Consider the following 23108-nt stretch of genomic DNA (forward strand, 5'->3'; position numbering starts at 1 on the left):
TGATTTCTCAGTAATTTCAAGCCAGGTGGTCCTAGGTCATATTACTTTGGGGCTTTTCTCACAAGTTTCAGAGGTGCTACTGAAACCCAGCAGAGACCTCATTTGCAGTGTGAAGTGTTGGGTCTGTTTCAGAGCTGCCAGCACAGCTCATGGGGCTTGTCCCAGTCTGTGTAACTTATTTGGATGTTCTGGGTCTAGCACTCATCAATCTAAAGCTCTCTTTGGACACAGTACTTTTGTACTAATTGAACAGAAGTCAAAAGTGTACTGTCACCTGTAGATGGGAAGTGTTGATCTGTGTTTGTACAGGGAGTGATTTACTTATTACATTGTTATCTGTAAGGGAGCACACATCTCATGTTGAAGTTATGGTACAACTCTGTCCTTGTCAGCCTGATTTTCACTGTGATGTTCTCTTTTGTTTAATGCCTATTCAGGTGAAGTACACATCAGAAGGCCAGTTAGATTTCTACACAACAGTTCGCCTTTGGGCAATTTATTGCTTGCCATGGTGTGGCAGAGAGGGAGGCAAAAGAAATCACACACGAGCATTTCAAGCACTCCTCAGATGGTCTTGTAAAACCCTTTTGTATGTTGTGGTCTGCCTGCATCATGTCTCACCTTTCTCTTTTAGCTACAGCAACAGCCTGGGGTCTGGAGTGTATTTTCTGCAGGAATGGCCCTTTATTCAGCAGAAGATGAACCTCACTCTGGCATTTTAGATGACAGTTTCCATGTCTCTGAGCAAATCTACACCTCAAAGCAGTCCCTTCAAAAATAAAGGTCCTACAGAAAACTCTGACCTCAATAAGCAGACCCTAATTCATAGGGGGAAGAGAATTTGCTTCATAAATAATTAAAGGCTACCACTTGTTTCTGTAGTACAATAGTATGCTACAGTTGAGAGCTAATGGAAATTCTTGCTACGGCCGTGCAGGCATCCCTTCCTTAGGTCAGCTCTGACCCTTTCTCAGGCACAATCTCAATTCCTCTTCTGACAGAGATTCAGTTCTGTATGCAGCTGTGGCTCTGGGACTTTCCAAAGCCGTTGTCTGGGAATCTGGCAAAGCAGCAGAATGCAATTCACTTCATGTTACCTCTTGCTAAAACAGAAATAAAAGGGTTGCCTATCTGTTAAAGAAGTAAAAACCAAACCAAAACAAGAGTGGAACAACTCTCTCAGGCTTCTTTCAGTGCTTGGTAGGAGGAGGGTAATCAGATCTCAGAGAATGGTGTGCCAGGAAGGAAATTTCTTCCCATGTGCAGTGTACAATCAGCCAGGTCCAATATAAGGAAGGGAGGTTCATCTTCCTCTGAAGCATAAGGTATTGGCTCCTGCCAGAGGCTGTGTACCAGAGATCTGATCAGATATGGCAAATTTTATGTTCCTATGCACAGTGGGTAAGCTTTGTAGCAAGTCAAACAATGAGTCATCTCACGAGGGGGAAAGGAAAATAAAGCTTTTATCGCCCAATGGATTGGAGATAATCTCTCTACTTGGGTATAAACAGCTCTTCACCGTGCTGCCCTCTCTCCAGGGGAAGGAAGCTATTTTAAATTTGTGTGTAGAACAGATATTGAATTGTCATACCTCCCAAGCTTCTCTGCCTGGGCCCAATAAAGGTTCCAGGCAAAATGTCTTTGATGGTAATGTGGTTGGGCCTCTGTGAGTAAACACAATAGCCTAGGCTGTATATACTGTATGAGCTAGCTGGCACAAAGGGAGTGCCACATTCTCCTTGGCATCTTGGAAAATCTGTCCCCAAACCAAATATCCCTACTATTTTACTAAAAAATGGTATATCCTCTTACATGGACCTAGTTCCATTGGCAATATTTGATTGCTCTACAGGAAACACAGGCTAAAGCAGTGCCAAAGGTGGCATAATCTTGGCCCTGGCTTTCCTCTCCAGTATGGGAATGGCACCTGCTCACCTAATGGCACCTGGAGAAGGGGTGGGCCTCTGTGAATACACCTCTCTCAACAATACATGTGCTGATAATCACACTGTTACAGGGGCTGAATTCAAGCTGCCCTTCCTTACAGACCCCACCCCAGCCACCTGGAGAGAAGCCATGGCTGTCTTGCATTTGACAACTTTTCATTATTCTTGGTCCATGAATGTACAAGGGGTGTGAAGAGAGAGCACACCTCTCTTCTGTGAAAGGATACACACCAAGGATGGATGGCACCAAGGACTTTCCCTGCTGCTTGCTCTGCACATCAGAAGGAACACGTGGAGGAAAATCCTTTTGCACAGTGGAAACCTGGAATGAAATAATGTCCTGTGAGCTTTCTTCAGGCTGCTGAGTCAGTTCTTGGTTCTCAATATGTCACAGATAAACCAAAGTGCCAAAGTATTTCTCAGCCCAGTGCTTGGAGTAATCCTGTACCAACATGGCATTGCTCTCCTACCCTTTCCCCTGAGACTCTGTAGGTTGTGCTGTGGGGAGAAAGGGGGGATCAGTGATGTCTGCCTGTGTTCCTCTGCCTTGTCTCAGTTTGGTAACAACTGTGCTCTCTTTCTGCCCAGGTTTGCAGCCAGTTTACTGGAGCAGGGAAGATGTGGCCCAGTGGCTCCGGTGGGCAGAGAAGGAGTTTTCCTTGAGGCCCATTGAGAGCAGCTCCTTCGAGATGAACGGCAAAGCTCTGCTGCTCCTGACCAAAGAGGACTTTCGCTACAGGTCCCCTCATTCAGGTGAGGATTATTTACAGAAGCTGTCATTGCAAAGAGAGAGGAAGCTGCAGCAAAAGCTGAAGAGGGTCAGAGAATGAAATGGTCACCTTTGCTGAGGTGGACTGGGAAAGGGAGGGGAAAGGGAGGACAGAGACACTTCTATGAGGCAAGGACAAAAAGGACAAAGAGGGAAGGAAATCCTGATACACCTGAGTTGTAGGCATATTTGAATGCAATTTCAACCCCAAACATCCAACCTGTTTATAGTTAAAACTCCCTGCAGAGCTCCCAGAAGGCAAGCTGCTCTGGCAGCATTTTGTGACTTCCAGCTCTTCCTGCAAAGGCTTATCTGTTCACAGACCCAACTACAGCAGCAAGTCAATCAAGTGCTCCAGCCTCTTTAGGCAGCCTGTATTAGCATTTTGCCTCCCAGTGGTCTTGGCTGAGGTGCTGCTAAAAGTGACTGCAAAACTCCTTCCTTGGGGACTTCGCCTCTGTTTAACAGCCCCTGTGGGTTTTGCTTTACTCTACCATATTCTCACATGTGCTGGAGTCAAGCCCTCAGCACAGCACAGACAGGTGTGTGAATCAGTCTGCCTATTGCTCAAATTATGTCTTCATTTATTCACAAAGGAGATTTAGAAATGTGTGTGTTGCCTGCCTGTATTTGTATCCCCTGTGGTCTGTCTGCTCCAGTTGTACAGTCAGAGTAAGCCTCTGCCCTCCTTTGTCAGGGATGTTTAAATATGAGTTGTGAGCTTTGTTTTTTGTGACCACACGAGGTACTCCTGTTAAATAGAAGGCTTGCACTTCAATCACTATAGGAGATTAAAGAGCTTGGACCAAGTGGTGACAGAATTGCTGTGAGGAGGCTTCCAGTGCAAGGCTCACAAGGTGCAGGACTACAGCTGGTGCTGCTGGGATCCAGCTGATAATCAAGCTGTGGGTCTGATTCTGCACCAACCTGCTTGGCCACTCTCCACAACCATCCTCCTGCAGAATCTGCCTCACAAACTGTTGCTTATGTTTAGTATATATAAAGTTTTTTAAGCATGTGCTTCAAATCCAGGATTAATTTTGTATGGAAGAAGAGCCCAAACGTTAGTGTCTGTTGCCACTGTAATACACTAGTGAGAACTAATGCCTAGAAATGTCTCTTTTTCTTTTTTTTTTTTTTTAATTCTGGTACACCACTTGGAGTGTAAAACTTAGCCCTGCTTGAAGCAAAAGTAGTATTAAAAGCAGGGATGTGGGCAAGGACTGCAAGGGACCCCTTTATGTATGTTGTCTGCAACTCCCCTTCCTGCCTGCAAGTTATGTTCCTATTCTTCCCCTTGTGTGCTGTGAGGGCACTTGAAATAAGCAGGATTAAAAATGTTTCTAGGCTGGAAATAGAGTGTTCCCAGAGAAGAGCCTTTGACTTGCAAAATCTCACTTTATTCAGAAGGTTAAGCTGAATTTGGAACGAAACAACCCAGCCAAAGGCCTCCTCCCTTGCATTTTGTCTCTTCCTTCCCTCCAGGTATTCCCCACTGATAATAAACCTTGTGGAGGCTATCTGAGTCAGTCCCTAAAAGTTGAGATAACTGTAGGTAAAGGGACATTAGCTCAGCATTTCCCAGAATTAACTGTACATGAAATTGAAGAACTGTGAAATAATGTTTGCCACAGAGGCATTAATTTTTTCCAGACTGAGGCCACATGAAAGCTGTATCATTTCCCCTCATGGTTAAAGCAGGAGAAGGGCATCACTCCCACAGTCTTGCCAAGAAAGGGGCTCACAGCCTCAACACTGTTCAGGGCTGCCCAAGGAAGAGAGGCAGCAGAGGAGGGAGGGAGGGAGGCAAGGAGGGAGAGTGTGTAAAGCATTTTCCACCATCTTAACATTGCTGCATCTGTGTGATGCAGAGATCTCAGCTATTTCATTAGGTAAAAATCCCCAAAACACAGACAGCTTTGTGGATGTTTTCACTAGTCTGTCCAGCCAATCAAAAGAGGTACAAATTAGCTACCTTATTGCTCTGAGTGTTACAGCACTAGTTATTTATGATTATGCCACTGTTGCATTCAATGATGGAAATTATGTGGTAAAATCACTTTTTAGACTTTCATGTAACTGGGTGCTCAAGGCTTTTTAATTAGGCTTTCAGATATTGCAATCACCTTTTAAAAATGCCCTAAAGTCACTGCTGAGACAGTAAAAGCAGCCTAGATGTTAAAAATAAAGGAAACTGAACTGTGGAAGGCAGTATGGCTTTAACTGTTTCACAGCAAGAAACACAAGTTGCCCACAAATTAGAATATTGGCAGTTTACAGAGACAAGGCACAAGTGGTACACAGCTTACAATCTCATAGAAACAACTACTGAAAACCCCCATGTCTGAGAAAACTCTCCCAGAAAATCTAAGGTTTCCTAAGTGAAACTTCACTAATTTGGTTTTCAGATAATATGTAATTGTTGCAGCCTGTTCCTCTGTAATATGAGCAGTGACAAACAAAAGAGCTGGCAGAATGAAAAGTCAAGAGACTTCCTATCCTGTGATGTACAATTGAAATGTACAACCAGTCACACCTGACCAAATGCAAAAGTACCTTATGTGTTTGGTGTAGATGTTGAGATGAGGTCATCCATACAAGATGAAATTTATAAAAGGCACAAAATAAGAGTTAGTCCACTGGTCTCCTGGATATTGTGGTGTTATGTTCCATTAAGGAAAGATACAATAATTATGGTGCCAGGGAATGTTGTTCTGTTTTGCCACAGTCACACTCAGAGGTGTGATGTGCCTCTTTTCCCTTTCAGAGGAGAACTTTGCATAGCAGTGAAGTGCAGGATTTTACTGCTAGCGTTTTTGGGTCTGAAAATAGCACCCGGGAGCCATGAATTCATGCATCAGATGGCTAAATGAGTCTTCTCATCAGTTATTTACATTTTCATTTCCTTTTTCCTGCTGTTTGTCTTTCAGGTGATGTTTTGTATGAACTCCTTCAGCAAATCCTGAAGCAAAGGAAAGCTCATATGCTCTTCACACCCTTCTTCCACCCTGGGAACTCAATCCATGCTCAGCCAGAGGTCATATTGCACCAGAATCATGATGAAGGTAACTCTGCCTCATTCTTACAGGAGCTGCCTTTACAGAGGCGAGTAGGAATTAAGTAATTTTCTTGCTCCAAAGTTACTTAAATAAAGCTGTTCTCCTCTCTCTGTCTCCATAGCTTTGGAACAACCAAATGGTCTAGTGAGTCAACAAGCCCTTCTCCATTTATCTTCTTTTATTTTGTTCTGTTTCCAAAGCACCTTTAAAAGCTCTGTCAGGTACAGATTAAAAAGCAGATCATTTTACTGACCCTATTGATTCATTTTTCCTCACACCCAGTTAGGTAGGCAAAGTTGCTTTGTGAACTTTTAGTATCCTGGAGATGCAGCTAAATGCAGTTGTTGGCAGAGCAAGGGAGGGCAGCCTCAGAGGGGAATATCCAGCTCCCAGTCACTTCAGCTGGCAGTCTGTCAGAACATCATGCCAGAGTTCCTGGCACTGAGCCCATCACATTGCTCAGCTTTTGGGCTGCTTGAGCAATTCTGGTGAGAGAAGTGGGCTTCTGCAGGTTTTCTCTCATTTCTACTATCAGAATTACTTGCTTAGGTCTAGTAGTGTGCACACATACCATGACTATCAGTGGTGATGAAAAAAGAATAGTTAAGTTTGTGGAATTGCATATTTGGGCTTCTACTGCAAAATGGAAGAGTGCATCTTTTCACTGGAAAATTGAGGTTTTAATTTCTTTAAAAATACACATACTGAAGTACTTCTTGGATTTCTTGGGTATATCATAAAAAATATAAAACTTTAGCTTTTTCAGAGGTCCTTTCCACGAAAGCATCTGGCAGAATGAATTTTTTTCAATTAAAAATGAATTCAATTTTCAATTTAAAAATCTAGGAAAAAGTATTGTTACTCCTTTTTTGAGTAAACAGGAGAAGAGAATATAAGTGAGTTAGGATGTTACCCTGGTTTCTGCTAACTGTAGAAAAAGTGTGCTTGTTCTATTTGATATGAATCTATTTCAAGATTTAACATGGGATAGCAAGAGAAGATTCAGGGGTGCTGTCAGACCTGTGTAAGTTGCCTGTGGCCAGTCTGAGGTAGCCAGAGTCAAATGGCACCAGCAAAACCCTGAGGCTAAGCCAACAGCAGGACAGCAGCAGGTGGAAGAAGGATACTCCAAAGTGTTTCCACACAGCTGTGTAAATATTCCAGGTTAGCTGAGGTTCATTTGGCAGAGCTGAGCAGAGACAGTTGCCACTGTATTCAGACCATTAATAAAATCTCAGTCTTTTCCTTAAATTTGGCCTTCACCCACAAGTTTTCCCATTCTAAATTTCAAACAGAAATACTAGCTGCTCTCTGGCACTCCTACATTTAACATATGGAGCAACTTTGACTAGACAGGATTTCACAGGGATGGTCACTTGGCCTTTCATGTGTGTCATTTAAAAAATGTGTCTTTTACAATTGAGTGATTAAGAAACAACTAAGATTTCTTCCTTACAATACTCTGGCTGCTGATGGCAGCACTGCTTTTCTCAGAGAACTCTGTGCTATTACTTAAAACTTCTCTTTATAATGACAAAAATTAGTTCTTGATTTGCTATGAGAGGAACTTCAAAATAAGCAAAAGAAACTACAGCTTGCTTCCCACAAGACTGAGCAATCAAAAAATCTCTATGCCAAAAATTTACAGGCAGGTGAATTTGTTTATTTGGACATTACTTCTTCTTCCAGTTTCACAAAGTCACTTGAGAGAAACTATCACAATTGAGTTTTCATTTTGCCTCAGCAAAATACAACTTACTTTAAAAAGGAGAATGAATGCAAGGAGCAGAACTTAACCCAGACTAACTCACAGACTGTGACATTGGGGACAGATTTTACCCTGGCCCCATTTTGAGTGGTTAAACTTCACAGGTGATGTGTCTTTATTACAATCTCTCCTTACTCCAGTGATCTTTTCCATTTTCTGGCTCTTTTTCCTGTTTCCTAATGGATTATACTTATGATCCTGCTTTTAAATGCTTTCCCTCTAGTGGTTTCTTACTAGGCTTAAACAAAGGGGGTTTGGCTGTTAGAAATCAATTGACTGCAGTTCAGGATATTGGCTTGGAATGGGCTTTGTCCCTGCAGAGGGATGTGCAATGGAAAGTGAATTACCTTCATCTCCAGTGGTCCTTCTGACAGAGCTCTGAGTCACTGGATGGGATGCCATGCAGGAAGCTTACACTGTCATTCCCTGCACTTCTTTCATGGCCAAGCAGAGTGTGCCAATCTTTGGGACTGCCATGCCAGCAATTGCTCACTCCCAAAGTGCAGCCCCACCCATCCCTGTATGGATAGGTCAGCAAATTTCCTGGGAGGTGAATTTCCTTTCACAGCTTTGTCTTCAAGAGTGTTGCTCATTTGGAATGAAAATCCAGAGTGCATCTAGTGCCTGAAATGATGTACCATGTGTGCTCAACTTACAATCACCAGATATGCCAATGGAATGAATGTGATGAGGATTTTATTCTGTTCAGGGTCATTTCTAGCAGTCCTGCTTAGAGCTGACTTGGAACTGTTTTATGGCAAACAAACATCTTTGGCCATGGGGGGATTCTTTTGTTAAGTACTTTAAGAAAAAGATCTTGAAGGAAAGTAAATCATTAGTGTGTATCCATTTGTGGTGTTTCCTCTTCCTGCTTTTCCAAGAGTTCCTCGGTCTCTACTTTCTGTCCTCTCTGTCCAGGTTCAGTAACCATGGTTTGGAAGCAGACAGATAGAAACACCTCTGTTTGGAGTTTGTCAGAGCCAGCTAATGTTTTCAGAGAGCTTGGTGAAAAGCACAGCAGAGCATTCCTTTCTACTTTAAAGTTAGGTGCTCCCTTCAGCCAAGGCATTAAATAATTAGGACAAACAAGACAATATTCTGGTCTGTATTTGCAGGCCAAGAATGAGCACAGTGCATTTGGATGTACAGTGATGGGGGTGGATGGTCTGTAGAAGATAGGACACAGAGTAAAATTTGGGAGTTGATTTTCTTTCTGTTGTGGCAAAGAAAGGGGACTTTAAGGAAAGACAGCCACAGAGAGTAGGTACAGTTGTAATTTTTCCCTCTTTGATCTTCATTTGGGCCATCCCACATTTGCTGGCCAGATTGTATTTAAAAGTGTTTGGGTTTAAGCAAGAACAATATATAGCTCTGGAGTTTCATGTCCTCCAGCTCTTCCATTGTGAATATCTTGAACAGCTCTACAAATGCATTTTTCTTGTCTGGAACCACAGGTGTATTTAATAAGTATTCTAGAGCAATGTAGGTTCTGCCTAAAATTCCAGGTTTTCCTGTAGACTTTAGGGTTCTGGTACAGATGCTATGTCACTGTCTGGTACATTTTCTCAGGACTTGAGCTTTTCCTGTTCAGGCCTTTCCCTGGGTATGTGCTGATCCATCTCCTGATGCCTGCCTGGGTTCCAGAGCAGCAGGAGCCCTTCAGTCTTCACCTCAACAGGGTTTTCCAACAGGTATCACTTCCTTGGCAAGACAGCAAGAGAATAATTTCATATTCTGAGGAAATGGAGTGAACAAACAGGCAGCCTCAAATAGGCTACTTGTATCAGTGGTTGACACGTACCCAAAGTTTCCTTCTCTTATCACCCAAGGCTTTCAACAAACAGCACTGAAATTTGATCTTTGTTTTTTCTGCTAAAAACCTGTTGGTCACTGTAGCTCTGGTGGTACTTTCCTCTTTGTCAGTAGTTTCCCAAGTCAAAATTGATGGCTTTATCTAACCTGAAAGTCTGTACTGGCAAAAATTTTAATTTTGTGAGAGGATTGTTAGTGATTTATCTCCCTACTACTGTTAAGCATCACATCTGGGAAAGTGTGTTCATACAAAAGTGTTGCTAGAAGTCCTCCTGCTGAAGACACGTCAGTGCTTATATGGGGCAATTCATCAGTAGACGCTACAGACTAAAAAAAAGAAGATGAAAATGTCCTTATGAAGATGTAGCATGCTCTTAAAATTAAGGCAGGGATCAAACATAGGGTTTCATAAAGAGCTTCCTACCAGTAGGGCTTTTTTAAACCACCCAGTTCATATTTCAAACTGAGTTATTCTCTACCTTGACCTAAGCCTCTACCATCTAAAACTTAATACCCAGTATTTTCCTGGAGACATTTTCCCTTTTTTTCTTTCCCTTCTACCTTAAAGTGCTCATCATGGTAGTAAGAGCAATGACACAGAGAGACAGAAATGGCAGGAGAAAAATTTCAAAAAAATTGTGCAGAAACACACTTGCTTCACAAGTATTCAGTCAACTCCTCAAAATGGGATTTCTCTTAGTGTGTTTCCCAAGGAACTGTGTTCACATGGTAGTGGAGGGAGATTGTTTTCACTGTTTTCATTCTGTGTAGAAATAGTAGCTATCTGCATTTATGCAGAACTGGGCATCTGTAGGTCTCACAAATAAAAAACATTTACAAGCCATCACCAGTAGATCCTACACCTTTATCACAATATAGACAATCTGTATTTTGGGGACTTCTTTTTTCTCCACAGATAGCTTTGTGCAGAGAACTCCAAGACCATCTGCAGAAGGACTCCACCACAACCCCCCAACCATTGAACTGTTGCATCGCTCGCGGTCGCCCATCACCAACAACCACCGTCCATCGCCAGACCCTGACCAGCACCCGCTGAAGTCCCCCATGGACAGCACCCTCCGTCGCCTGTCCCCGGCCGACAGGATGCCAGGGTCAAGGCACCAGTATGAGAACAACCAGCACGAGCCCTATCCTCTCTCAGTGTCCCCAATAGAAAACAATCACTGCCCGCCTCCTTCTGAGCTGCTCCAGAAGCCCTCCAGCCCTCGCCAGGAGAACACCAGGGTCATCCAGCTGATGCCCAGCCCAATCATGCATCCTTTGATACTGAACCCCAGGCACTCCGATTTCAAACCACCGAGGTTGTCTGAGGATGGGCTGCACAGGGATGTCAAGCCCATCAACCTGTCCCACCGAGAAGAGTTAGCTTATATGAACCACATCATGGTGTCTGTCTCCCCTCCCGAGGACCACGCGATGCCGATCGGCAGGATAGCAGGTAAGGGACATTCTGTAGGCTACACCAAAGCTGGTGCTCTTCATTCATAACTAACCATGCTTTGTTTTAAGGGTTTCTTCTTTCCTTTTGCTACTCTGTGACATCAAGAGTTTACTGGCATTGTGCAAGTTTCACTACATCTGTGGCTCAGGCAGTGCAATATTAATACACGAGTTTCATGACAGGTAAGCAGAGGTGCAGAATGACTTGCCTGTGACCACAGAATGTGTAATTGCTATTGGAACATTTGCATCCTGACACTCGCTACCTCTCCACCCACTAGCAATCCATTCCTTTCCCAAGATACCTATCTCTGAAGCCTTGTTCTGCAAGGAGAGAATTTTCCAAGAGTTCCATTCACATTAGTGTCCAATCCTATGGAAATGAAGAAACCCTCTGTCAGTGGCCTTTGAAGTAATGCAGTGTCAAGCCCATTATGAAGCTGGCAGTACTAATGAAATACCACCTCAGAGTCCTACTTCATAGCCTTCCCTGGGCTTCTCACATCAGGACTGTCCCTTTTTACAGAAACGAGGTTGGCTTTGTCCCACACAAACCACAGGCATTGTCTCACTTTTGTTATCGTAAATAACTGACATCACAACCACTGAATCAGGAAGCTGAGGTTACAGAAAATGTTTCTTGTACTCCAAAGGGAACTGTAAACAGGGAGAGGGGGAAGAGGAATCCAACCACTTCAGAAATACGCTGAATGCCCCAGTAACCAATTTCTTTTGAGAGATGCAAATACACACCACACCCAGAAAGATTCCTTGCAGTTGTGTCAGCAGTGACCTGATGTGATCCCCAGCTCCTGTGAGGTATTACACATGTCCACAGAGCTACAAACACCTTGTTCTTTTTTGTCCTTACATGTCTTAAATTTGTTACAGATGTGGTGCTGCCTCAGCTTTAATGAGGAAGATTTTCTGTTTTCTTAAGATTTGCCACTTTAAATTCCAAAGATATATAGCTTACTATCTAGTCAAGATCAAGCACAGCAAGGACCATGATCCTTTCACTAACAGAAAGATGAGTTACAGAAATTAATCCTTTGACATTTTTGCCAGGCTGACATTTGTCTCTCTCCTTTTGATTTTTATTACCCACAAAATTCTCAGCAAGTTAATAAATATACTTAAAATTATGGCAGAGAAAATACCCTACTGGTCGCATCACTGGAGACTTCCTTCCCAGAAAGTGTTGTTGGGAGAACAAGGCAGTTAATTTTTATTTTCCAGAGAAAACATTCTTTAAGAGTAAACCCTAGTCTGAAATAAATGTAAGAAAAAATATGGAGAGTATGTGGTGCTGTAATTTTTTTACTTTACTCTTAGGAATTTTCTTACATAGTTGGGAATCTTTGGTGTCTGTGCGTTGTGCAGTGGGTCCAGTGACACCAGCCCCAGTAATTCCCATGTCCTTTCTATCCCTATGCTGTTTGCAGGGCAACAGAGCCCAAGCCTTTGGAAATCTGGGCCTAACACAGTTGCTTGGCAAGTATGTGTAGCCATTAAAAATGTTATCCAAAGGCTAAACCTGCAGACTGAGTTGCTTTCACTGCAGGCCCATGTTTTGGCTGAGACCCACAAGCAAGGGTGGCATACCTGAAATAACTGGTGAATTATTTAATTCCAGAAAAACCTGGAGTGTGCTCAAGCATTTGGTTCAGATGAGGGCGGTGTTTTATGGCCCAGGGTTGGGGAATTACAGAGCTCATGGTTAGATTGATTAGATTTCTGCTGATAAATTGGCCAGTGTACTTCTATCAGTGCCCAAGTCCTTTAATTGTAAAAGTTCTCATGCCTCATTTGCTGTACAGGCACAAGCCACTGCTTCTCTGGTTGGATTGTAATGGCCCCTGAACTGTACAGACACCCTCCTAAGATCTCACAGCTAATTTAAAGGTGATAAAAACTGGATTACTGCCAAGCATTTAGACAGCCCATGCTTCATGCCTGACATCAACTTCACTGGAGCTGTTGAATTCAATGGCAGCATACTTAGACCCCCTAGAAAGAAAGTAGCTTTCTACCTCCTTCCCACGCATCTCTCAGCTCTTGCCAATAAGTGTTTTATCTTTTATGTCATCATAAATGTATTTTTCATCTCAGTGTCCTCACCTTTACTGCCATAGTTAACATGGAGGTGCTTGACCAACCATGCTCACCACTTCAGTGTGAGAGAGACCATGAAAGGTGTGAGATGTGGCTCTGAAACTGCAAATGTAGATCAATGCAGATAAATTCTTCAAAGGGGCTTTTTAGAAATCACTGGCATTACCTCCATTTTCTTGATGAGGATGGCTGATGGGTTGGGCAGTGAAAAGATTTACCAATAGTCCAGTGCCAGAGCTAAGTACTCAACTGTTTACTCTGGTGAGAAGAGCCTTGACTTCCTATGGCTTAACCACTTGGATGCAGGTGATTTTCAGGGGAGATAGTGATGAGAAGCTGTTTGGGAAGCCTGGCAGGCTGCTGACTAAAACCTTAGGCTGTGGTCCAGAATATCTTCTGTTCCCAGCTCAGATGTTTTATATTGTACAAAAATTGTCCCTGGACTTAAGACACCTAACAGCCTCATGAATCTGTTTACTTGTGGATTGAATGTGTTTTTAAATGCAGCATGCCATTAGTTGGTGTTGAGAAAGAAAGTAATGTTTTTGCTTGCTGCTATACACAAATGCTCTCTTTTCAGGAGGTCAATCAATAAAGCTCTGGACCTTCTGTCAGACAAAATAATGACCTCTACTCACTGGCTGACTAATCTTTCCTACCTTTTTATGTAATACCATTTTTCAAAATATTAATTTTACTGGTAAAGCACTTTCATTTTTACAGCAAAGGATTTCAAGTTGAAGGTCTTATTATCTTTTCATCTAAGGCCATTTAACACTTTTCTAGCAAAGCCGGAGGCATAAAGTATCTTTATATTACTCATTAAGGTCACATATATTATTCATTATTGGCTAGAGTTGATTTTGAAAATTGTGGTTAGCTATCTTCTCAACACAATGTGCACAAGTCTTTTGCATAACTTTGTCAGAACTGGAGGTCATCATGTTGAGATGACCAAGAAGCAGGTTTGCATCTCCTGTAAATACACCAGGCAAAGGATAAACTAAGTAACTCAGGCATCAGTAGTCATCTAGTTAACAGCTTGTGAAAACATGAAAAATATTAAAAACTCCCCTCAAAAGGGGAGTTCAGCAAAGCAGTTTCATGGAGAGTTTTCCCTACTGGAACTGCTAATTCAAAGCAGCAACACTCTTGGTAGTCAAGTCCTAACTTGGACCCTAGCAAGCAGGCATTCTATATATGGCTTACTTTTTTTAGTAGTCGATCTTGGTTCCCCACAAACTATCTCCAAGGATATCTCTCCATGTGGGGTGAAAATAGATACCTTTTTTCTCTTTTTTTTTGTTTACACAATTGCATTTTAAATCAAGAGGGGCACCTCAAATTAGCCGTACCGCAGACTGGGAATTCTACTCCCCGTGTATCTCATACTGTGCAGGTTTTGTTATCAAGGATTTTAGGGCTTTGATATGTTGTAAAAGGTACTTCCCCAAGGTACAAAAGGCAGTTACAGGACTATCCAACTATAACAGGGTTGGTTTCATCCTAACCTTTATCACACAGAGGTTGTCTTAGAAACATCCAAATTAAGGTAATGGTATGGTGGTATTTACCTCACTTTTGATTTCTTAAAACTCACTAATACAATTCTGGATATTTCTTGTGAGGAGGAATACATTGCTGAGCAGGTCCCTGGGATTTCCAGCTCCCAATGTCTTTTTCTATACCAGCTCTAGGACTGAAAGACTTGTTCACTAATCCACAGCATGCTGAAATCTGAAGGCAGTTGAGTCCTGTGCCTGGTGTTATCTATCAGCGTGCTGCTCTTATCAGCTGGGTTACCTTAGCAACTGGGCTGTATCTGACTTTATGAGCTGCTGGATTTGTTTCTTCCCCTTCAGGAGTAAGAGAAAAAGCCAGGCAATGTTTAAACTGTTGGAAGGCCCATTGTCTACCACTGTGTTGGTTAGGCCCATAAAGCCACTGACTGCTGTTGGAATGAGGATGGACAGGATTCTTACCCTGCTGAAGTCGTGACAGAGGGCTGGCTCCAGACTTGCTCCTGGTTTACCTCAGCCTCTCAGTGTGCCACTTATTCTGAGAGTACAGGGGTGTAGCATGAACCCCATGGACCTGTGGCAAGGCATGTGTAAGTGACATCTCAATAAAAACAGTCTGATGGCTGAAACCAAAAATGCAGTCCCATGGCAAGAGCACATCAGCCATGAATGACTCACATTCTGCTGAAATCTACAGAACAGCACTTGGGATGGGCGTAGGCTCTGAGCATGGGGAGGTCTTCCAAAGGGGTTTGATAGTTTTGTGTGGGGACAGAGTCATGGATTCTCCTCCTTTGTTTGAAAAAATTACTTGTGTGGGTGGGGAAAAGACAGGAGGGGACACTGGAATACCCCTTTCACAAATACAGTGCTTTAAAAAAGTGCAAATTAACCGGTACTTTTTTCTGTTTATACTCTGGAGTTGGGCTAGAAAGCTTTTAAATAAGGATAAGAAAAACTCAGCTGAGCTGTCAGATTTGTAACAACAGACATTCAGAGTTTAAACATGAAAAGACACCAAACTTCAAACCACTGCACCTCAGCAGTGTCTCCTCACTACTTAGCTACTAGGACCAGAGCCCCAGTGCCCATGCCTGCTCCAGATGTGTCCATGGGACATTTACAGCTGTGTCACATCATAGGATAATCTTCTGGAGTTTTTTTTATTCATACACCAGCAAAATCCTTTGTGCAAATGCACCACATTAGTTTATTATTTATAATGTGTTACACCACATTAGTTTCTTTTTCTTTCTGTACAAAACATCTGTCCAGGCACAGTTTGCTATGCAATGGCATATGCTGGCTGGTAGGGAGGGAGGGTGGGAGAGGAGGCACTGAACAATTACACCTCTGTAGTGAAGAGGGTAAAAACCAGCATCAAAGCACAACTTAGAAGTTACAGGTTTTGTAACTGATACCATTAGTCCTCACAGAATAGCTGGCAAAAATGATGAAAAAGTTAATATTGGGTACTGTTGAAAGATATTTAAAGAATAATGTAGACATCAGGCACAGACAGCCACAAAGGTAAATCTCTTAACTAATTTGCTGTCTTGGTATGATAAGATCACCCACCTAGTGGACTGAGGGAAGGTAGTGGGTGTGGTTGTTCTGCATTTTAAGGAAGCCTTTTTGTCCTGCCCCTCACAGCAGGGTCGAGTTGCATGGCTGTGGGATGAGCAGGTTCCCAGTACACTGGGTAAAGAACTGTCTAAGGGCAGGGCTCAGGGGGCTATAGTGCATGGGGTCACATCTGGCTGGCAGTGTTCCACAGGGTTGTTCCACAGGGCTCACTTATGGGGTCAGTCCTGTTCAATGTATTTATCAGTGATCTGATGCAGAAGTTGAATGCACCTTTAGCAGTTTTACTGATGGTACCAAAGTGGGGAGATGCTGTTGGCTCTCTTGAGGGACAAGATGCCTTGGAGAGGGGTCTGTATAGATTGGAGCACTGGGCTGTGATTGATGGGATGAAATCTGACAACTCCATCTGATAGATTCTGCACCTTGGGTGGAGCAGTGCTGGTCCCAAATAGAAATGGGGAGAGAAATGTCTGGGGAGCATCCCTGCACAGGGGAGTCTGGGGGTGCTGGTCAACTCATGCAGGCTCAGCATGAGTCAGCAGTGTGCCCTGGCAGCAGGAGAGCAAGCCACATCTGGGATGTATCAAACACACAGCTGATCTTCAGGACAGCACATAACATTGCTAATACCATTGGAGCCTACCTGTGTACCCACCTAAGACTGCCAAGGCTGTCTTCTCCACTGTCATGAGTGATGAACCCAGCAGGATGTGACAGCACAGAAGTGGCTGGTGGGGCTTTGGTGACACACAGACTTTGGGGGGCAACTTTGACAGGATGGTTACAGCAGCTGAGTAATTTCAAGTTACAGACTGGCAACATAGAGAAAACCAAAGCAGTGGTTCACTTTGGCAGTTCTAAGTGGTAGGAGTTCAGTAGTTGTTTTCCAGGGAACTGACCTTCCTTCCTGGAGGGCAGCAGCTCATGCAGACAGATTGGAGCCCTGCAAGACCATGAAAATCCTGGTGTAATGCTGGCCTGTCACTTCCATTTGGATATGATAATGATGTCACTGGCCTTGTTTCACCACTTGCTCTTGCAGTTGTGTATACTTTTACATTTCCACTACATGCCATGTCTCTTGGAGCCCCTGTGGAAAGCCAGACTGCTGAAGAGACTGAAGTGTGGATGAGAGTCAAGCTCATAGAGCTCATATTCATAAGAGTTTTCATTATAACCTTGAGAGTCTTCTTAACGTGGCATTAACAATTAATTTGGGCATGAAAGTGGGCCTTCCCTGCCAATTTAACTAATGACACTCAAGCTCAAACAATGGCTGAATAGCAATAGCTTGGATAGGTGGTTGTAGATGTTCTGTGAAGTGACTTGTTTCACAGCTGTCTCATTCCTACTGCACAGTTACAGGAGCAGAAATTGCAGTCTGGGCTTATTTAGGTCTACTCAAAAGCCAGGACTGACCAAGCCAGAGGAAAGCTCAAGTGTTTAGATTTCATTCTTCTCATTACTGTACTGTAGCACCCGTTTGCATCCCATGGCTAGACAGATAAGTGGCTTCAGAGTACTCTAAACATCCCTTGGGGTCAGCAGGATGTTACACTCTCTTTTAAGAAATTTGCCTTTTAATGGAAATAGGTTCCTTATTTTCCCTGTGTACTGCACAATTCCTTCAGGCTAGAGTTGTTTCAGTAATTCAGATTTTCTTCTACCAAACAAACTTGGATCACTTTGAATCCTCTTAGTTAAACCAGGAGAGAACACTGTTTACAGTGTTGACACTACTCTTCACTGTCTCCAGAGACAGGCCTGTTTCAGTCTGGCTTTAATACCAATCACTTACAAGCACACACATCAGTTTATGTGCATTCAAATGCAAACATTAAACTGGTAAGGCTGTACTCCATCTCGGAAGGGAAGGGAGGGGAGGGGAGGGGAGGGGAGGGGAGGGGAAGGGAAGGGAAGGGAAGGGAAGGGAAGGGAAGGGAAGGGAAGGGAAGGGAAGGGAAGGGAAGGGAAGGGAAGGGAAGGGAAGGGAAGGGAAGGGAAGGGAAGGGAAGGGAAGGGAAGGGAAGGGAAGGGAAGGGAAGGGAAGGGAAGGGAAGGGAAGGGAAGGGAAGGGAAGGGAAGGGAAGGGAAGGGAAGGGAAGGGAAGGGAAGGGAAGGGAAGGGAAGGGAAGGGAAGGGAAGGGAAGGGAAGGGTTTGGCCATATCTCAATATGGAATTTTAAACCCAAGAGGGGAAGGTCACATCTCAGTTTTTGGCAAGGGACCCATCAGAAATCACCAGTTTATGGCTTATGAAGTCCCTTCAGGAGGGACTTCCTGGGAACAAACCAGGAGCTGTGTCCTCCAGCCATGCTCACACCTCCCACAGTACTCTGGGCTTTCTGAGAGAACACAGAAGTGAGGTTCTTAGGGAGCAACGTAATACAGACTGATTTTCTGCACTTGGAAAAAACCAGAAGTCTAAACATAAGACTGAACTGTGCAAAGATAGTAGAGATTCTCACATTGTGGGGTTAAAAATTATTACCCTTATTGGGAATGCCTTTGCTGCAATTAAGTAATTCCTGCTTTTGCCAACTTCTCTTAAGTACAATTCTGAAGGTAAAACATCATTCTTAATTGTTAAATTCTCATTATTAATGTGTTTGGCTGGTCTTCTGATGTCAAAGAGGCTGTGAGGTGTTTGTAAGAAGTGCATATGAAAAGGCAGAGGTTTAATTTCTTTTCCAGTCATTGCCTTTCATGAACAGTAAAGCTGAGGAAAAGCCACAGGAGAATCAGAGAAAGGTTTCTTTAGCAGGAGTCTTTTCTGCCATTGTGGTGGAGCAGGAAAAGAAAGCACTTGAAGAGAATACTGAAAATGCCCATCTATTTGGTGGGGATGGGGGGATGGAGCAGAAGAAGAGATGAAGAAAAAATACAAAAAATACAGTATTTTTTGTAAAGACAGATACAAATGTCTTTAGCTTTCAAAGTCTTCATCTATCAAATGGTCTGTGATCCATCTATTACACATTCCTTGTGATTTCAGTGCTCTTTTCTACAACCACATGAGGTATATTTTGGATCCTCCTTTCCTGTACAAGTTTTTATTGCCAAAGACAGAGCTTGGCCTCATCTTGCTCTGTTATTTTTACAACCTCACAGTACAACTGTTAGCAGCATGACTGTCTCAGGTTTCCTCTCTCCTTCTGCCTGATCTCCCACTTTGTGTTTGGGTACAAGACAGAAGCAACATGTAACTTGTATTGTGTGATCTGGCAACCTCTTTACTCAGCCCCAGCTTGAATTTACTGAGCTGAACAAACAGTTGTCTGTCAGGAGGTTTCTCCACAAAAAAACATTGGCTTTACTGTACCAGCTTACCATCCTGCTTCCAGCAGCAACATTTCACAGAAAGAAAACTATTTTCCCTCAGTGACCTGGACATGGATTAACAGACATTGATGACCAGGATGCTCCATCTCAGGACTGGTCACCAGTGCTCACCCAGGCCTCAGAGCCATTTGAACCCTTAACCGTGAGACTTGGTTACTTTTTCCTTTCGGTTTTCTCTGCTAAAATGAACATGTCTTGGATAGATCTTGAGGCTGGACTGTATCTCAACACAGCACAATGCTCCTGCAGCATGTCTGTAAAGGAAACTCCCCAGTCAGACCCTTCCCAGGACTCTTTTGACAGTGGCATTCCCAAGGTCAGAGACTTTCTGGGACTGAAAGCCCTTCCCCAGCTCCAGTGACTGTGAATTATATCAGTTCATCATTTTGACACCGTGAGCATCACCATGTTGTCTTCACACACACTTCAGGTGTACTTAGAGAAACTAGAGTGCCAGAGAACTTGCAGGGTTCTGTTCATTAGTTTCAGTTGTGAACAGCCATTGTTTGCTTCACTCTGAACAAATGCAGCTGAAGCACAAATCAGCTTGTAAAATAAACAGGGCTGAGCCTGGGGAACTCTTCAGCTGGTAGAAATCACAGAACCATTTAAGTCAAATGATATCATGCTGGAGAGATTTTAGGCTAACCTACACAGCAAGGGGTAAGGCCTCAGCTGATGTCAGAGGGAGTATGACAACATTCCTTTGGCATCTCTTCCTGTGTGGAGCCATGTTGGGCTCCAAGGCAGTCATCAGCCAGATCAAACACTTTTTATATAATGCTCTCCAGTGCAAGATGTGGGTGGGTCTCACGAAACATTTCTGTGGTTACAGAGGGTTTTGGTAGTTACTTCATGAAGAGGGCCAGCTCTGCACCATGGGTCCCATTTAAACAACAGAGGGCTCAGATAGAGCCTGTGCTTTAAGGAATATTTCAGTGATGGGGAATGTTATATCCTGAACAAAAGAGGTCTTCAGCATGCATAGGCTTATATTGTTAACAGCATTATTTAGTCCTAGGGAGCACGGATGTGAGACCTCTCACTACTACAACATGAAGATGACCTTGGCCTAATGATGCTGGAGAAGTCATTTGTAATGGCTGGACAAATATCAAAATACTAGAAACCTAAGATCCATAATGTTTCATTTACAGATCATTCTGAGATGGCATTTCAATTCTAAGGGATATTTATTACTATCATATAGCTATTAGGAAGTATTTATATGCTGGTATTCTTTAGGTGTGTATTCAGAAGACTCTGCCTAATCAATTAATAATAACATGGTTTTTATTAGCAGGAGTGGGAAACTGCTGCCTCCTGCACATGTAGGGCAGTGCTTATGGCAGACAATCTGAGAACCAGCTAAGTACTCTACACCTTATCACTACCTTGTACATAACTGTAAAAGTCCCTCTGGAAGCATTAGCTGCAGGAGGAAGGTTGTAGCCATACCTCTCCGTTTGAAGCTGCAGTTTGCCCTAATTCCCAGCTAATTACACAGCTCAGACCTGCTTAGTATTACAGATGAGAAAATGGTAGGGCATGGAAGTGCCAGTGTTCAGGAGCCCTTTCCATGTTGATGAGGCCATTCACCCAGTCCACCTTCCCACTCCCAATTACATCACCTTAAAGCCTCTCAGTCCCAGCTCCATCTGCAGCTGAATCTCTGTAGCTGCAGAATGTACAAAGTTCAACCGTCTAAGTTCACTTTAAAAAAAAAAAAGTTTATGTGTGCTAGGGGGAAATGATGTTTCCCTGTGCTAGGGAGGCATAGTTGCTTTCTAAGTAAGCTTATTGTAGCCAAAAGGCAGGAAATCACAGCATGCTCAAACAATTCAGGTACCAGCCCTGACTCAACTCCCTGATTGAATCTCCCACACTTTTAAACTTGCTTGGCTTTAGCAGCATCCATGTGCTTTTTGCTATTACTCACTAGCCAACACACACCCCTCATGCAGCAGCTCCTTCAGAGGCCTTCTGACAGCCAAGGAAGAGATTGAGTCTTCATGGAGTCATTTCCACCATCCAGACTTCCCTCATACAAGTGATTGACATTTACAAAACAACCAGCCACGTACAAGTCCTTCTCTCCATTTCCTCTGTCCTTCCTAAAAATATACATCACACTTTTGACCTTCCTGGAAAATGCAACTTTCTGTATCATAGAATCATAGAGCATCCTGAGTTGGAAGGCACCCACAGGATCATCAAAGTCCAACTGCTGGCCCAGCACAGGGCAGCCCAAGAAACCCACCCTGTGCCTGAGCACGTTGTCTGTCATCTCCAGCAGCCTTTTGTGGAGGTGCCTCTTTTCCTAGCAGAGAAGCTCCTTTTAAAAGCATTTTCTAGCATCACCTCTTGGGTTTTGACCAATTTCACAGGCTTGCAGATGGGCTCTGCTATAATCCAAGCTCATTACAGTCTCTAAGAGTTACCAGGTAGCCTGGACTCATTGTCTCTAATGTCCTATTAAAGATGGTCTCTGCTGGTAGATTATTTAATTACTGATCCTCTGTCAGTCAGGGAGAACCCTCCACACCTCATATTTTTCACTGGGCAATCTGTGGAGAAAGATACGTAGTGTAACCCTTTGTGGTTAAAAACAAACAAAAAGCCCTTGAGTGCCTTTGCTCGAGTTCCTAAGGGGGTCCCAAGTGAAACTAGAAGGAAGGCAAGCTGCTTTAGGTCCTGTGCAAGCAAAGCTCATACAAAGCTAAAGTGTGCTGCAAAGCATCAGCTGCTCCAAGATAACTAACTTGTGCTTGGAGCTCTCAGCTCTGGGAAGAAGAAATGCAGTGAGCCTGAATCTTTCCTACTGGTGTTTAATGCCTTTTACTTCCTATTTGCAGTGGCTTGAGACACAGTTACCACAGTTGCCCTGATGCTCAGTAAATTACTGCGACTGAGTCATATATCTAAATTTGCTGATAGACAGCCATATGGTTTGAAATCAAATTTTTAAGTGGTTGTAGGAATGAAGCAGAGTTTTCAAGGATTTTCAGTTTTATTGTTGAAGCAAACAGCAGTCTCAGATACTTGGGTGGTTGGGGTTTTTTGTGAATTCCACCAGCCTACTAAATACCTCTGCAAGTCTGAGCAGCTCAGTCAGTTGAGAATATGGGATGGGGCCCTTGATCACTTATGATTTTTCTTGTGAAGATTTCAAGATGCAGATCTGTTTCTCTCATTTGAGGTGTATTTATATTCAAGCTTTGTCTGAATCCATCCTAAAAACTAACTGAACAATAAAAAACCCAAATCTGCACTTGAATCCTAGCTCTTAGCATCTGAAGCTCTCCTTGTTTCCACCTGGACATCTCAGGTTGATTTTTTTGTGTGCTTCCTTGGTTTTGTGCAGAAGGGGGCCCAGGGTGTGTATTTGAATGTGAGAGAAAGAGATTAAAAATAACATTGCCTATTGCATATTATGAGGTGAAAGTAAAGAGGAGTGTAAACCATATCTCTGCAGAGCTGTAAATATGATCTGTAACGTGCTGTAATTGGAGGTTGTCTGCCCTAGGTTGAACATTCAAGAATATGACAAAGCCTGACATTGACTAGCTGCTTCAGGAGCACCATCCCTCCAGCTGACTCCAAGGATTCTTGCACTAAAAAAGACATTTTATATACACTTCTTGCATTGAAAATGTTCTGGAATGAATTGTACATATGTCAAAGAACCATTTAAGCAGGGCCTTTCTACCCTTTTATCTGAAAACCTCC

At 43.2% G+C, this 23108-nt stretch overlaps 1 protein-coding gene across 5 annotated transcripts in view; it reads left to right on the plus strand.

The window, feature by feature from the left end:
* ETV6 (ETS variant transcription factor 6) overlaps window positions 1-23108 on the plus strand; it is a 128463-nt gene that overhangs the window by 93243 nt on the left and 12112 nt on the right. For all 5 annotated transcript variants that reach the window (XM_059845795.1, XM_059845792.1, XM_059845794.1 and 2 more), the window contains 3 exons: window positions 2535-2699; window positions 5646-5780; window positions 10271-10813. In XM_059845795.1, coding sequence (XP_059701778.1) covers window positions 2535-2699; window positions 5646-5780; window positions 10271-10813 — 843 coding nt within the window. The remainder of the gene's footprint in view (window positions 1-2534; window positions 2700-5645; window positions 5781-10270; window positions 10814-23108) is intronic.

The sequence above is a fragment of the Haemorhous mexicanus genome, chromosome 5 (assembly GCF_027477595.1).
Source record: "Haemorhous mexicanus isolate bHaeMex1 chromosome 5, bHaeMex1.pri, whole genome shotgun sequence".
NCBI lineage: Eukaryota > Metazoa > Chordata > Aves > Passeriformes > Fringillidae > Haemorhous > Haemorhous mexicanus.